We start from the raw sequence: 16,036 nt of genomic DNA, 5'->3' as shown, positions 1-16,036 counted from the left end.
GGTGACGGCTCTGAGAAGATGTTTCCCTCAATGATCAATAAGTGAGGTTCTGTATGTCACACATGATGTTGTCCCCTGTATGATTTCCATCTTCTCCTTTCTTCATAAAGACGTCTGCAGTACTAGATCCTCCAGATCCTCCAGTTTTCTCATCCACAACGTTTCTTCTCCTGAATGACCCACCAAGGATGGACAAGGACAGGAATGAGATGAGCAGAAGAATATTAGACTTCACCTTAGAGATCATCTACCTGTTGAGCGGAGAGGTAAACTTTTCTACATTATGGAACAAGTCACACATAGGGAAGGGACAATACATAATAGGAAGAATCCAGTGTCCTGTATAACAGCGTCCAGACCTTCCAAGTGACGTCAAGAAGCTGAAGATCAGCCACCAATATGGTCAGTTATGTGTCATGTCACCAATGCAGCAATAGCCATGAGAATGACCAGGAACCAGGAGGATCAGGATGACATCTATATAGAAACATAGGAGATGACGGCAGGAGGAGAGCACATGGTCCATCTAGTCCCCCCAATATTATTTGCTTTTTTGTTTTGGCCTCGTTCTTTTTTTCTCAATATCTTTTTGTAGGTGAGGTCTCCAGTATTACAGATGTGGGGTCACTAAAGCTCTATACAGCGGGGTCACAATCTCCCTCTTTCTACTGAGGGGGGAATACTGTGTTCAGTTCTCTAAGTGTCTCTCTCCATACACAGGAGTACACAATAGTGAAGAAGACATCGGGTGACTGTACGACTCCCATCATCCATGAGTCAGGAGGATGGAGCAGTAGTCCCATCACAGAGCCTCTCCCTCGCTCCCGGATACATGAGAAGAAGATCTTAGACCTGATCTACAAGATGACTGAGCTGCTGACTGGAGAGGTGGGAATGCTGGGAAATTCTACAGTAAGGGTATGTGCACACGATAACTGTAATTACATCTGAAAATGCGGAGCTCTTTTCAGGAGAAAACAGCTCCTGAATTTCAGACCTAATTGCATGTACTCGCGTTTTGAGGGTCGTCTTTTATGGACGTAATTTGGAGCTGTTCTTCATTGGAGTCAATGAAAAACGACTCCAATTACGTCCCAAGAAGTGTCCTGCACTTCTTTTGACGAGGCAGTAATTTTATGCGCCGTCTTTTCACAGCGACGCGTAAAATCACAGGTCGTCGGCACAGTACATCGTAAAGCCCATTGAAAGTAATGGGCAGATGTTTGCCGACGTATTGAAGCCGTTTTTTCAGATGTAATTCGAGGCGTAAAACGCCTCCATTACATCTGAAAATAGGTCGTGTGAACCCAGCCTAACAGCACTGGAGGTGTCTGGGGGATGACTGTATCATTGTGTGTGTCAGGTTCCTATAAGGTGTCAGGATGTCACTGTCTATTTCTCCATGGAGGAGTGGGAGTATCTAGAAGGACACAAGGATCTGTACGAGGAGGTCATGATGGAGAGCTACCGGCCGCGCACATCACAAGGTGAGATATAGATATATAATTTATATATTATTATTATTTGTTGTTGAAGTGTTAATTTAGTCATGTGCAGTATATACAGATATGTGATTCCTGATCTCCGATCACACGTTCCTTGCTTTGCTGCAGTGCTGCACTAGGGGATGGTCACAGATTTGTTGTAGAAGTTTCCATATAACAGAATGCTGTTGTTTCTGTAGCAGGTACATGAATTTTTACTAACCACAGTCAGATGAGTTGGACAATCACAGAAATTTCTGCCACCATTTCTCCATGTTTGAATATAGTCTTATATAACCAGTGACTGATCTGTGCTGCTCTTATAATCTCTACAACATGAGGAGTGTAAAGCTTTACAATGTGGGAACAGCGGACATGACAATCATGTGGAGATTCAACAAAGGGTTAAATATCTTCCTTGTAAGACACAATATACAGGGTCACTAGTAGTAATGTAGAATGTGGATCCAGGGATCTGTCTGATTGTCAGCCGGGGCAGGGAGGTGTTTTCCTCTTTATGTAGAATTGGGTCTCCGTTGAGTGATGATTGGTTTTCACCTTCCTCTGGATGTACTGGGATTGGTTATCTATATTAAATACTTGCATTTCCCATAATTTAACAATTATACATCACCTTTTCTCAGAACTTTGCATTGTGCTGTTCCTCTGTTATTCCTCCTAGAAATGCATGCATGATTTGACAACTAGGGGTTACCAGTCTGGGGGCGTGTCCATAGTCTGACAATGTCCAATCAGTGCTGACAATAACAGAAGGTGTAGGGACACGACACTTTCACAAGGGGAATGGTAAAACCCTTTTCTCAATTTATTCTTAGACTTCCAGTAGGAATAACAGGAACGGCATAACAAAGAGTTCTGAGAAAAGATGCTCCAGAATTGTTGATTCATGGGGAATACAAGTATTTATTATACAGATGTGTGAGGAGAGCCGACAAGTCCTATAAAGAGTGGTTTTTGCCTTCCTCTGGATGAACTGGGGTTTGTAAGTCTAAAAAGTTTAAACTTGATGGACTTATACCTTGTTTAACCCACTAACTATGTAACTATGTAAAATGTCTCTCTCTCTCTCTCTCTCTTTCTCTCTCTTTCTCTCTCTTTCTCTCTTTCTCTCTTTCTCTCTTTCTCTCATCAGCCCTAACATTAAAACCACCTGCCCATTATGGTGTAGGTCACCCCCGTGCTGCCAAAACTGCTCTGACCCATGGAGACGTGGCATCTCCATGGTATCTGGCACAAGACGTTATCAGATCCTTCAGGTCCTGTAAGTTGTGAGGTTCGGCCTCCATGGATCGGACTTGTTTTTCCCGCACGTCCTACAGATGATCAATCAGATTGAGATCTTGGGTATTTGTAGGCAAGTCAACTCCTTGAACCATTCCTGATCGATATTTGCAGTGTGGCAGGGGGAATTATCCTGCTGAAAGTGCACTGCAACTAGGAAAAACACTGGCAAAAGGGGGTACTTGTCTGAAGCAAGCTTTAGGTAGGTGGTACGTGTCACATTTACATGAATGCCAGGACCAGCAGAACTTTGCCCAGATCTTCACACTGCCTCCGCCGGCTTGTCTTCTTCCCATAATGCATCCTGCTGCCATCTCTGTCCCAGGTAAGCGACGCACCTGGCCGTCCACATGATGTTAAAAAAAACGGGATTTATGGGACCAGGCCACCTTCTTCCATTGCCCAGTTCTGATACTGTCTATTGTAGGCGCTTTTGGTGGTGAACAGGGGTCATGGGCGCTCTGACTGGTCTGCGGCTACACAGCTCCATACGCAGTAAGCTACGATGCTCTGCATGTTCTGACACCTTTCTATTATAGCTAGCAGTGGTAATTTGTGGTACAGTAAGTCTTCTGTGGGTTGGGACCAGATGAGCTCCCCACGCACATTGATGAGTCTTGACCGCCAATCACCCTATTGCCGGTACACCGGTTGTCCTTCCTTGGAGCACTTTTGGTAGGTAAGAACGTTTACACCTTTACATACCAGAAACGCCCCACAAGACTGGCCGTTTTGGGGTTTCTCTGACCAATTTGGCCCTTGTTATTTTAGACTTCGTGTTTCAAGCACATTAACTTAAAGAACTGACTGTTCGCTTGCAGCCTAATATCCCCCCCCCCCCGTGTCAGGCGCCATTGTCACGAGATCATCAATGTTCTTCACTTCACCTGTCAGTGGTTTTAATGTTATGGCTGATCGGTGTATACTGTATATGGAGGAGGACGGTATGGGTCGTCTCTATCATGGTGCTGTCATGGTCTCACAGAAAACAAATTATCGGTAAATATAATCATAAATATTATTTTTTTCCCCCAGTCGCCATAACAGCACCAGGGAAAGGAAACTTGGGGTTATATAACCATAGAGCTTCCTCCAATACCTCCAATACCATCCCTTGTAGAGAGGAAACTTAGAGTACTTGTTTTCCTTACTACAGGTACTTTGTCTGACCGTGGGTTTCCTCTCGTGAATTGTGGAATTCCCTGATAAGCAGCGGGTATTGTACCGAGGGCAACGACCTGGTAGTCTTTTGGTTGGCATGAGTCTCTTATAATAGGACCCCTGCTTCCTGCCAATTTCACGTGTATTCACATGCTTAGGAGGCAAATGCAATTGAATACTATGGTGGAGCAGAAAGCCGTTGGTTCCCGTCCATTCACTCTGATAGGCCATAATAGAACTGCGTCTTACAAAGCACTGGGTCCGTGGTGCTGGTGGTGAGAAGCAAAACATTGTAATTTCGGCTCTGATCAGTAAACATAGAAGTGTAGTGAGAAGTGTGTGATATATAGACAGATATACAGTAGTCATGTATTCAGTCACTGTGTGTTTCCTACAGATGGATCTAGTAGGAGAAATCCACCAGAGAGTTGTCCCAGTCCTCTGTATTCCCAGGACTGTCCAGAGGAAAATCACAATGTCCCAGAGAATCATCAGGTAGATGAAGCTGAGCCCTATACCAGATCTATATAGGGGGGTGTGGAGCTTTTGGGTCCTGTGGTCATAGATGTGGTCATAGATTTTGGTGGTTTGTTATGTTGATCTGTTAGATTCTTCGCACTCCCTGCTGTATTGTACTGAATTGTTACATATTTGATATCAGGGGGAAGATCTGACTAATATTAAAGTGGAGGATGAAGCAGAAGAAGAGCGGGTGAGGGGCAATCAACTGTGTAATAGTGAAGTGGAGGAGGAAATTCCAGGAGGTGTTACCACAGGTAAGTAATAATGACATTAGAAAGTGAATTGGGAGGTTTGTTAAGGTGCGGTTCCTCCTTAGTTCTACATTACAGTAACACTTCCGACAATGGGGGGGAGCTGTGACTGCACGTAGAAGTTCTCTACAAGGTGTTCTATGAATCCGGTCTTGCACTAGGCTTAGCATCAGATTTTGGGGGGCAACAGCTGCCCTTTACAGCCGGGAAATCTCAGTTTAACCAATTGAGCACTGAGATCAATGCTGATAGGTGGCTCTCGTTGACATTTCCAGCCTTGCACTGTATGTGAAACCACCTTTACAGTGTCAGATTTTTGTGGCGTTTTTCCTGCCGTTTTTTGGGGTTTTTTTTCAGGCAGATGTTGCACTACAGTTTATAGTAAAATATAAAATGCAATGCACACAATGGCTGTTTTTTATTTGTGGTTTTTTTCTGCTCTTTTGGTGAGTGTTTTGCTTCTGTGGCATTATTTTCAAAACGCAGCCTGCTTCTCTATAGAACCGGAAAAACGGCAGAAAAAGGTGTTACAAATATATGAAGAAAAGAAACAAAAAAAGTCCACATGAGACGCCAGTAAAACATGCATGAAATTCATGGCGTTTTTTACAACTCAAGAATTTACATTCTGCAAATTTGTTGCAGAAATTTCTGCGACGTTTTCCATTCATCTGTATGAGGTTTGCAGAAATTCATGCACAGAAACTATTCCATTCACATGAGTTTCATCTGCAGAAGTTTCTATAACAAATCTGCCGCGTCTGAATTTACTATAAAGGTCAGTACATTGTGGAGGAACTACATACCACCAATCACTTATATTTTGCGGGAAAAGGTTAAAAAACATTTTGTTATAGTTTAACATCAAAAAACATACATTTTGTTACTTTTTTAATTTTATTTGATTCAACCATTACAAATCCCCTAATAATAACAGCTGAGAAAAAACATCCTCATTATAGTTCTATATTTAAAGAGAACCTTTCACCTCCCCATACATGTGCAGCTGAGTGTAGCATGTAATGGGGAGGGCTGCACAAACCCTGGGGCACTTTACATTTTTTCCTACCCTCCTCTGTTATTTAGATATCGATGCCGTTCTATTTGGCGCCCGATATTTAAATAACCCCCTGAACTGTCAATGGGGCGTGTAATGGCAAGGGGGCGTGTTACTATGGCTGTGACACTGTCCAACCAGATATGGACAGTGCCACACCCAACTGCACATGTATGAAAGGTTCTCTTTAATATGAAATTGGGACTAGAATCGAGGAACTATTAGAAAACACACAACAACTCTGCACACAAGTCACAAGGGGATTTTTTTGTTCTATTTTGGGGTAATCCAATCTTCTGGATCCATGATTATTAGGAAGCTCGCATTTCACATGTAATTATTGTACATACAAAGATGTTTCAGCGATGATCACCTGCACTGAGAGGCCACTTCACTAGGTCCACATTATTAGTACTTGATAGGACCTTCTTTGCCCTTAGAACAGCCTGAAGTCTTAGTGAAATTGTCACGGTCACAGGGTATGTGGACCCACGGCAGCTGACCAGGTCTCAGTCTATACAAAAGTCTATAGCAGTTCGTAACAGTCGGGTACCTGAACTAGTCCAGACAGTGGCTGTGGCTTCAGCACCGATGGGGGTCAGTGCAGCAGGTTGCGCCAGACGTGGCGGGCAGTACAAGATGTGGCAGAAGACACTAGACGTGGCAAACGAAAGCAGGTGCAGTAGGACACGACTCTAATACTAGTAGGCACAGGAACAAGAACAGCATGGGATACAGGAACAGGTAACAGGACACGGGTAACAACTGGAATGGGAAACACTAAGGGACCATTTGCAAGACAGACTTGGGATATAACAATGCTCAGGCAAGGATCAGAAGGGCTGGGGCCTTCTTATAGACCTGGAAATCATGTGGGTTGATGAGGATGATTGTTTTCATGTGTGCGCGCTGGCCCTTTAAGAGCGGGCACGAGCATGCATGCGCACCCTACGGGACACAGCGGACCGGAGCGGAAGTGAGCGCTGGCGTCTCCTAGGAAGGAGATGGGGACCAGCGCTCACAGATCCACGGCTGCGGGCGTCGGGAGGTGAGTAAACCCGATGACCCGCGGCCATGGACGCTACAGTATCCCCCCTCTTCTTTGGGCCAGAGCGAGAGAGGAATTTCTTAATAAGAGCAGGAGCACTGAGGTTCTCATCCGGCTTCCAGGATCTCTCCTCAGGACCAAACCCTCTCCAGTCCACCAAATAGAAAGTCATTCCTCCTACCCTTTTGCAGTCTAGGATCTCCCTCACCTCGAACACATCAGAAGAACAGCTGGGAGCAACTGTGGAACTAGAAGCCTTTCTGTAGTGGTTCAGGACCACTGGTTTCAGGAGGGACACATGAAAGGAGTTAGGGATTCTGTAGGTAGGAGGCAGCCGCAGCTTATAGGAAACAGGGTTTATCTGTTGCAGAATTTCAAAAGGACCAAGGAACCTGGGAGCAAACTTGTATGAAGGCACCTTCAAACGAATGTTCCGAGAGGACAGCCTGACTTTGGTACCCAGAAGATACTGAGGCGGCTCTCTTCTGTTTGTATCCGCTTTTCACTTCATGTGATCGACTGCCAGCAAAATAGGACCGGGTCTGTTGCCAGATTTGCAGAAAGTCCCCAAATGCAGAGTCAGCAGCGGGTACTGGAGATGTAGTCGACACAGGAAGAGGGACTCTAGGATGTTGACTGTACACAATGTAAAATGGAGTGGAAGTGGTGGATTCACTTGTGTGGTTATTGTACGAGAACTCGGCCCATGGAAGAAGCTGTACCCAGTTATCGTGCCGTAAAGAGATGAAGTGGCGGAGATAATTCTCCATGATCTGGTTGATCCCCTCGACTTGCCCATTGGACTGATTGTGATAAGCTGAGGAAAAGTCCAAACTCACATCCAGGAGTTTACAGAGGGCTCTCCAGAACTTTGAGGTAAATTGAACCGCCCGGTCAGACACAATGTGAAGGGGCAAACCATGCAAGCGTAAGATGTGCTGAATGAAGAGACTCGCCAGTCGGGGAGCAGAAGGTAGGCCGGTCGGCGGGATAAAATGTGCGATCTTCGAGAACCGGTCCACCACCACTTAGACAGTGTTGCATCCTGCTGAGGGAGGAAGGTCTGGACAAAGTCCGTCGCAATGTGCTGCCATGAGGCATTGGGTACAGGCAGAGGTTGAAGCAGGCCGGCAGGCTTGGAGTGAGTAACTTTGTTAGAAGCACACACCGTGGAAGAAGAGACAAAGTCCAGAACATCTTTAGGTAGCGTGGGCCACCAGAAGTGACGAGCAATCAGGTCTCGGGTTTTACGAACTCCAGCGTGCCCAGCCAGTTTAGAACTGTGTCCACAGCGGAGAATTCTTCTCCTGTCTGCCAACCAAACAAAAGTCCTCCCCGGAGGGATGTCTCTAACCTGCAGAGGATTAGCAGTGACAATGCAGGACGGGTCTATGATAGTTTGAAGGGACTCCACCGTGTCATCCGTCTCAAATGACCTGGACAGGGCATTGGCCCGCACGTTCTTGTCAGCGGGACAGTAGTGGAGCACAATTTGGAAACGGGTGAGGAACAGCGACCACCTGCCTTGACGGGGATTTAGTCTTTGAGCGGACTGAAGATAGGTAAGGTTCTTGTGGTCGGTGTAGACCAAGATTGGGTTAGCTGTGCTCTCTAGAAGATGTCTCCACTCCTCCAGAGCCAAATTGATGGCCAGTAGCTCCCGATCCCCAATAGAGTATTTGCGCTCTGCAGAAGAAAAAAGTCTCGCGTAATAGCCACCTGCACCAACAGAGGAAGTGTCCACCTCCAATTAGAACTGCCGAGATACTTCAGGATGATGGAGGATTGAGGCTGAAGTGAAGGCTTTCTTGAGGCTAATAAATGCGGACTCTGCCCCTGGGGTCCACACCTTGGCGTTCACACCCTTCTTGGTAAGGGTAGAGATGGGAGCCGTCAGAGCTGAGAAGTTTGGAATAAACTGCCGGTAGAAATTGGCGAATCCCAGGAACCACTGTATGGCCCTCAGGCCTTGAGGATGTGGCCATTCCAGGACAGACTTTAGTTTCTCAGGATCCATCCTAAGACCTTGATCTGAGATGATGTAGCCCAGGAAGGGCAAAGACTTCTTTTCAAAGACGCACTTCTCCAACTTGGCAAATAAGCGATTCTCCCTTAGTCACAGAAGAACCTGACGAACATACCTCAGATGGGTCATCAAATCTGGGGAGAAAATCAAAATATTGAGATAAACTACAACACCCATATATAGGAGATCTCGGAAGATATCATTGACGAATTCCTGAAAGACTGCGGGAGCATTACACAGTCCGAAGGGCATCACTAGGTATTCGTAGTGCCCGTCACGGGTGTTAAAATGCTGTTTTTCCATTTGTCACCCCGGCGAATCCGGATTAGTTTATAAGCCCCCCGCAGGTCTAGCTTAGAAAAATTGTGGGCTCCTCGTTTGCAATCAAACAATTCGGATATAAGTGTCAACGGTATTTGTACTTGACCGTGATCTGGTTGAGACCACGGTAGTCAATGCAGGGTCAAAGAGATCCGTCTCTCTTCTTAACGAAGAAGAAGCCTGCCCCAGCCGGGGAGGAAGATTTTCATATAAAACCGCTCTCCAAATTCTCCTTGATATAGGCTGACATGGATAAAGTCTCTGGCAAGGAGAGAGGATATACCCGTCCACGGGGAAGAGAAGCATTTTGAACCAGTTCAATGGGACAGTCATAATTCCGATGGAGGCAACGTCGCAGCCTCTCGCTTGCAGAAGACATCTGCAAAACTGGCATACTGAGATGGCAGATCGGAGAGTGACTGAGGCAGAGGGGGCATAACAGGGCGAACTTGTGACAGGCAATGGCTATGGCATCTGGAACCCCATTGAAGAATCTCTCCGGAACTCCAGTCAAGAACCGGGGCGTGTAGGCGAAGCCACCGCAGTCCCAGCAGGATAGGATTGATAGCCTTAGGTAGTACAAGGAAGGCGATCGGTTCCGAGTGAAGAGCTCTGGCCCGTAGTATCAACGGCTCCGTGATAAACACAATCGGATCGGGCAATGGTAGACCATTCACAGAGACAACAGCCAGGGGTCCTTCCAGAAGAACTTTGGGTAGATGTAAACGATCCACTAAATCCTGCTGGATGAAATTAGCAGCTGCTCCGGATAGGCAGAGGAGGGATGTGACGTCTCTCCGGAGACGATGGCCACAGGAATCGATAATTTGGAAGAGGTTTTAACGTTTGGAGACGTCCCACCTAGTGTTGCCTCTCCAACCAACCCTAGGTACTGGAGTTTCCCCGTTTCTGTGGGCATTGGCGCACAAAATGACCCTTAAGGCCACAATACATACATAGTCCAGAGGAGCGTCTGCGCTGCTTCTCTTGTTCAGACAATCGGACTCTGTCTACCTGGGTTCTTCAGGTAGCGCACTAGGGGAAGGCAATAGTGGTCTCTGGAACGAGGGTGCTGGTCTGTGGCCCCGGCTCCCCTGTCGAACCTCCTTTAGTGCGCTCCCGGATTCTCATGTCAACCCGAGTGGCTAACAGGATGAGGGCATCCAAGGTAGAAGGAAGGTCGTGGGCAGCCAGTTCGTCCTTGATGTGAGAGGATAGTCCCTGCCAGAAGGTCGCCACCTGTGCCTCATTGTTCCATGCCAGCTCGGCTGCCAGGGTACGGAAGGAGGTAGCATACTCCCCTACTGTGGAACTCTCTTGCTTGAGGTACAACAGAGTAGCTGTGGCAGAGTATGTTCGACCCGACTCCTCGAACATGGCACAAAAGGACTGCAGGAACAAGGCTAGGTCCGAGGATACAGGTCCTTGTTTCTCCAGGATTGGGTTCGCCCATGTGAGGGCCTTGCCAGCAAGAAGGGAGATGATAAATGCTACTTTGGCCTCCTCGAAGGTGAAGATATGAGGCCGTAGCCTAAAATGAACCGTGCATTAGTTAATAAATCCTCTACATGCTCTTGGACCACCGTCATAGCGAGGAGGAAGAGGCAGAGGAACTGTGTATCCGGAACAAACCAGAGGAGCAACGGGCAGTGGTACAGAAACAGCCTCTGGAGGAAGAACCGGAGGTGGAACAGTGAGTTGATCCAGACGGATGATGATAGAATTTACAGCCTCAAGGAGTTGATCCTGATGTGGGCGTAGGTCATGCATCTCCTACTGTATCTTCTGGACTGCGGTCTTGGGCCGACCAGCGGGCTCCATGGTCTAAACGTACTGTCACAGGGTATGTGGACCCACTAGGCCGCTCCGCCGTAGCGGAGAGGCAGCTGACCAGGTCTTAGTCTATACAAAAGTCTATAGCAGTTCGTAACACTCGGGTACCTGAACTAGTCCAGACTGGCTGTGGCTTCAGCACGGATGGAGGTCGGTGCAGCAGGTTGCGCCAGACGTGGCGGGCAGTACAAAATGTGGCAGCAGACACTACGTGGCAGAAGACACTGGACGTGGCAGAAGACACTGGACGTGGCAAACGACATAAGGTGCAGTAGGACACGACTCCAACACTAGTAGGCATAGGAACAAGAACTCAGCACGGTATACAGGAACAGGTAACAGGGCACGGGTAACAACTGGAATGGGAAACACTAAGGGACCATTTTCAAGACAGACTTGGGATATACTTACAATGCTCAGGCAATGATCAGAAGGGCTGGGGCCTTCTTATAGACCAGGAAATCATGTGGGTTGATGATGAATATTTTCATGTGCGCGCTGGCCCTTTTAAGAGCGGGCACATTGGACCGGAGCGGAAGTGAGCGCTGGTGTCACGAAGGGTCTGTGGACCCACTGGGTCGCACCGCCTTGGCAGTAAGGCAGTTGGCCAACAGGGAGCAAGGGAAAGTCTATAGTCCATATATGTACCTGTGGCAGCTCAGACAGCAGCAGGGCAGGCTCGGCTTGGACTAGGCAGCAGGTAGACATCAGGCGAGGTGAAGCAGGTCAGACGTGGATACACCAAGACCCGACTTTGGCACAGCACAGTGCTTGACCCGGATGGTATGGAAATGCAAGGAACTGGAACAGGTACAGGAACAAGAAACTGGAACAGGTACACACTAGGAGGCCATCACATAGACAAACTGGGGAACACAACAACGCTCAGGCATAGAACCAGGGGGCTGGACCACTCCTTATAGTCCAGGGTACTCCCAGGTCAAAGTTTATCAACAAGGTCCAGTGCGCGCGCTGCCCCTTTAAGAGCGGGCATGGGCGTGCGCACGCACCCTCTGGGATCCGGCTGAGGTGAGGACGCGAGCGTTGGCATCTCCTGAGGAGGAGGCTGGGGCCAGCGCTTGCCGACTCGTGGCTGCAGCGGTCAGGGGGGAATTTAGCTAACAGCCCGCAGCCACGGACATTACAGCTGGCGTCTCCTAGGAAGGAGATGGGGACCAGCGCTCACAGATCCATGGCTGCGGGCGTCGGGAGGTGAGTACACCCAATGGCCCGCGGCCATGGACGCTACAGAAATTACATAACAATGTACTGGAAACCTTCATTATAGATTCTGATTGATGACGACGTTCTGTATATTCCACTACATCCTAAAGAAGTTCTATAAAATTGAGATCTGGTGACTGTGCAGCCATTAGGATATACAGACCTCATTGTCATGTCCGTGAATTCAGCCGGAGATGTGTGCTTTGTCTCGTGACACATTATATGTGGCCAAGATTAGATTGTCAATGACAATATTAGGTTCTTGTAATAAAGTGATTCCCAATTGGTTTTAAAGGGTCAAAGTGTGTTGGCAGCGGACAGGTGGGATTGTCAGACAGGTTATGGTTTTTTAAATATTTTTGTTTTTTCAAGTTTAAGGTTTGTGTAATAAAAGTGGTGACTAGGTGTAGGCCAGAATCCTGGACTTTATCATTGATAGATTTTAAAGCACACCTATGTCTTTATCCAAAAGTTCAAAATAGTCTTGTTCTTCTGTCCCCAAAGATCTTATGATGTTCCACTCGCATTTTAGAGCTTTGAAAATTCCTGAAAATTAAAGCAAAACTACAATTTTGCTGCGATTTTTGTTGTTACAGCAAAATGTAAATTTCCTGCAATTCTCTGTAAAAGACAATTTTTATCGTTAATTGAGAATCCTGTACCTGCAGCTTTTTAGTTATTATTGAGAAATACTTGCCGCAAACATCTAGGGAGAAGTGCACATGGGAGTCAGAGAAATGCTGGGACTTCGGAAAATATCTATAACAAAGCAGACAGAGATGCAAGAAGCTACTGCAAGGATTACATGAGAGAGTCAGGCAGGCTGTAGCGCCCATGGCCGCGGGCCGTCTGGTTTACTCACCTCCCGACGCCCGCAGCTATGGATCTGTGAGCGCTGGCCTCCATCTCCCTCCTAGGAGATGCCAGCGCTCACTTCCGCTCTGTTCGGCTGGATCCCGTAGGGTGCGCGCGCACACGCTCGCGCCCGGCCTTAAAGGGCCAGTGCGAGCAATTAGGAAATCGTCATCACCATCAACTGCCACGATTTGCTGGTCTATAAGAAGGCCCCATGCCTTCTAATCCTTGCCTGAGCGTTGTTAGTCTTTCCCAGTCTGTCTCGCAAATGGTTCCGTAGTGTCTCCCGTTTCAGCTGTTACCCGTGCCCTGTTACCATTCCTGTATTCCGTGTTGTTCCTGTGCCTACCCGCGTTCAAGTGCCATCTGCCACGTCAAGTGCCATCTGCCACGTCAAGTGCCATCTGCCACGTCAAGTGTCTTCTGCCACATCAAGTGCCATCTGCCACATCAAGTGTCATCGGAAACTGCCCGCCACGTCTGGCGCCACTTGCCGCACCTGCCTCCATCCGTGCTGAAGCCATAGCCACCGCCCAGACTATTTCAGGTACCCAAGCATACTGTCTGCCATTTACTTCTGCTTAGACTGTGACCTGGTCAGCTGCCTCCCCGCTACGGCGGAGCGGCCTAGTTGGTCCACATACACTGTGCCCGTGACACAGGCTATGAGTACAGGAAGCTTTACCAGAGAGAGTCACCCCTATTTTCTGCAGTCTGTCTACTCTTCTTCTAGAGACTGAATTTGCAGGACAACCGAGGGTGGACAACAAATTATAGAAAATGAGTCACCTAGTGGCAGTAACTTCATACAGACTTTGCAAGGATAAACAGAAATTTTTTAAAGAAATCAAATAGCAAAATTGCTATATATCAGGTATACTATTATATTAACACAAGTTTTTAATTAAAAAGTCAATTTAAAGTGTTTTTTTAAGGATTTATAAGGCTGGAATCAGGAATTCCCGTTTTTGGGGCAGTATTGTGAGCTAAAGCCAGTGGTGGTTTTGAAGGGAATGGCTCAAACTTTGCCTTCCTGCTGGATCCACTTCTGACTATAAAAAAAACAAAAAAAAAACTGCATGCAGCCTAATATGTTATAAATGTGTCTAATTTGTGGTTTGGAAGATATAAAAATCACAATATCCATTTTTAATCCCAACAGAAGATGCCAGTAAGAACTCTGAGGGAAACGTCATGTTTTCGATAAATTATAAAGTAGAAGATGAAGATATGCAGCAGTCTTCAGGAGAAAACCACATTGCCCTTAGTGTACATCCAGGACTTCACAGTATAGATCTATCATATAATTCCCCTAATTATAAGGAACTTTCTCCTGACCAATCACAGATTGTTACCACAAGTGCAGCTCGGAAAGGGGTTAAACGGTTTCAATGTGGTAAACAGGTCGCAAAAATCTCAGGTCTTTTTACAAACAGAAGTCACACAGGGAAGAAGCCGTATTCATGTTCAGAATGTGGAAAATGTTTTACACAAAAATCACATCTTGTTAGACATGAGAGAAGTCACACAGGAGAGAAGCCGTATTCATGTTCAGAATGTGGGAAATGTTTTACACGAAAATCACATCTTATTACACATAAGAGAAGTCACACAGGAGAGAAACCATATTCATGTTCAGAATGTGGGAAGTGCTTTAGAGATAAAACAGGTCTTACTTCACATGACAGAATTCACACAGGAGAGAAGCCATACTCCTGTTCACAATGTGGGAAATGTTTTACAGAAAAATCAAGTCTTGTAAAACATGAGAGAAGTCACACAGGAGACAAGCCGTATTCATGTTCAAAATGTGGGAAATGTTTTACACAAAAATCACATCTTGCTAAACATGAGAGAAGTCACACAGGAGAGAAGCCGTATTCATGTTCAGAATGTGGGAAATGTTTTACGGAAAAATCAAGTCTTGTTACACATAAGAGAAGTCACACAGGAGAGAAGCAATATTCATGTCCAGAATGTGGGAAGTGCTTTAGTGATAAAACACATTTTACTTTACATGAGAGAATTCACACAGGAGAGAAGCCGTATTCATGTTTAGAATGTGGAAAATGTTTCGCACAAAAATCAAATCTTGTTACACACGAGAGAATTCACACAGGAGGGAAGCCGTATTCATGTTCAGAATGTGGGAAATGTTTTACAGTTAAATCAAGTCTTGTTATACATGAGAGAAGTCACACGGGAGAGAAGCCATATTCATGTTCAGAATGTGGGAAGTGCTTTAGAGATAAAACAGGTCTTACTTCACATGACAGAATTCACACAGGAGAGAAGCCATACTCATGTTCACAATGTGGGAAATGTTTTACAGATAGATCAAATCTTGTTAAACACCATAGAAGTCATACAGGAGAGAAGCCATATTAATGTTCGGAATGTGGGAAATGTTTTATAGATAAATCAAGACTTGTTAAACGTGAGAAACCCCACAGAGGGGAGAAGTCATTTTGTTCTATGTATGGCAAATGTTTTACATGGAAATAAAATTTTGAACCTCATCAAAAAAATTGCATAAAAAAAACCAACATATTCTTGTTTTGAATGTGGGAAAAGCTATTGGAGCAAAAAAAGATTTTTAACTTATCAGGTTATTCACAGACCATAACACCTTGGCGACGTAACTAATTATGGCCATGTGAACACAGCCCCATTTTTATTTTTTAATCTGATGTATCACTTTGTGAGATTCATTTTAACGTCCTTTACCGTTATCTGTCACGTACAAAACCGCACTGTGTAATAGCATTTCCACAAACCGCTGTTCATGTATGACGGGGAGTCTCCACTATCACCAGTGGGTGTCAGCTGTACAGTCCAGGCCAAAAGTTTTGGGAATGACACAAATTTTGTTTTTCACAAAATATGCTGCTTCAGTTTTTATAGGGGCAATTTGCATTAACTTTAGATTGAAGAGTGATCAGATGAATTACA

The 16,036-nt window shown here is 46.0% G+C and overlaps 2 protein-coding genes across 2 annotated transcripts; both read left to right on the top strand.

Annotated features, from left to right (window-relative positions):
* The first annotated feature begins 115 nt into the window (after nt 1-115).
* Nucleotides 116-2,569, top strand: LOC142675996 (oocyte zinc finger protein XlCOF29-like). Its single transcript, XM_075847232.1, has 2 exons — nt 116-266; nt 721-2,569. Exons 1-2 carry the CDS (start codon nt 189-191, stop codon nt 949-951), a joined length of 309 nt encoding a protein of 102 aa, XP_075703347.1. The 5' UTR covers nt 116-188; the 3' UTR covers nt 952-2,569.
* Nucleotides 2,570-3,238: 669 nt separating this feature from the next.
* Nucleotides 3,239-15,606, top strand: LOC142696808 (uncharacterized). Its single transcript, XM_075847683.1, has 4 exons — nt 3,239-3,281; nt 4,345-4,442; nt 4,609-4,723; nt 14,247-15,606. The coding sequence occupies exons 1-4, from the start codon at nt 3,239-3,241 to the stop codon at nt 15,470-15,472; spliced, it is 1,482 nt and encodes a 493-aa protein (XP_075703798.1). The 3' UTR covers nt 15,473-15,606.
* The last annotated feature ends 430 nt before the right edge of the window (nt 15,607-16,036 follow it).

The sequence above is a fragment of the Rhinoderma darwinii genome, chromosome 1 (assembly GCF_050947455.1).
Source record: "Rhinoderma darwinii isolate aRhiDar2 chromosome 1, aRhiDar2.hap1, whole genome shotgun sequence".
Taxonomy (NCBI): Eukaryota; Metazoa; Chordata; class Amphibia; order Anura; family Rhinodermatidae; genus Rhinoderma; species Rhinoderma darwinii.
The sequence above is the reverse complement of the archived record's forward strand: the minus strand, read 5'-3'. Positions and strand labels throughout refer to the sequence as shown.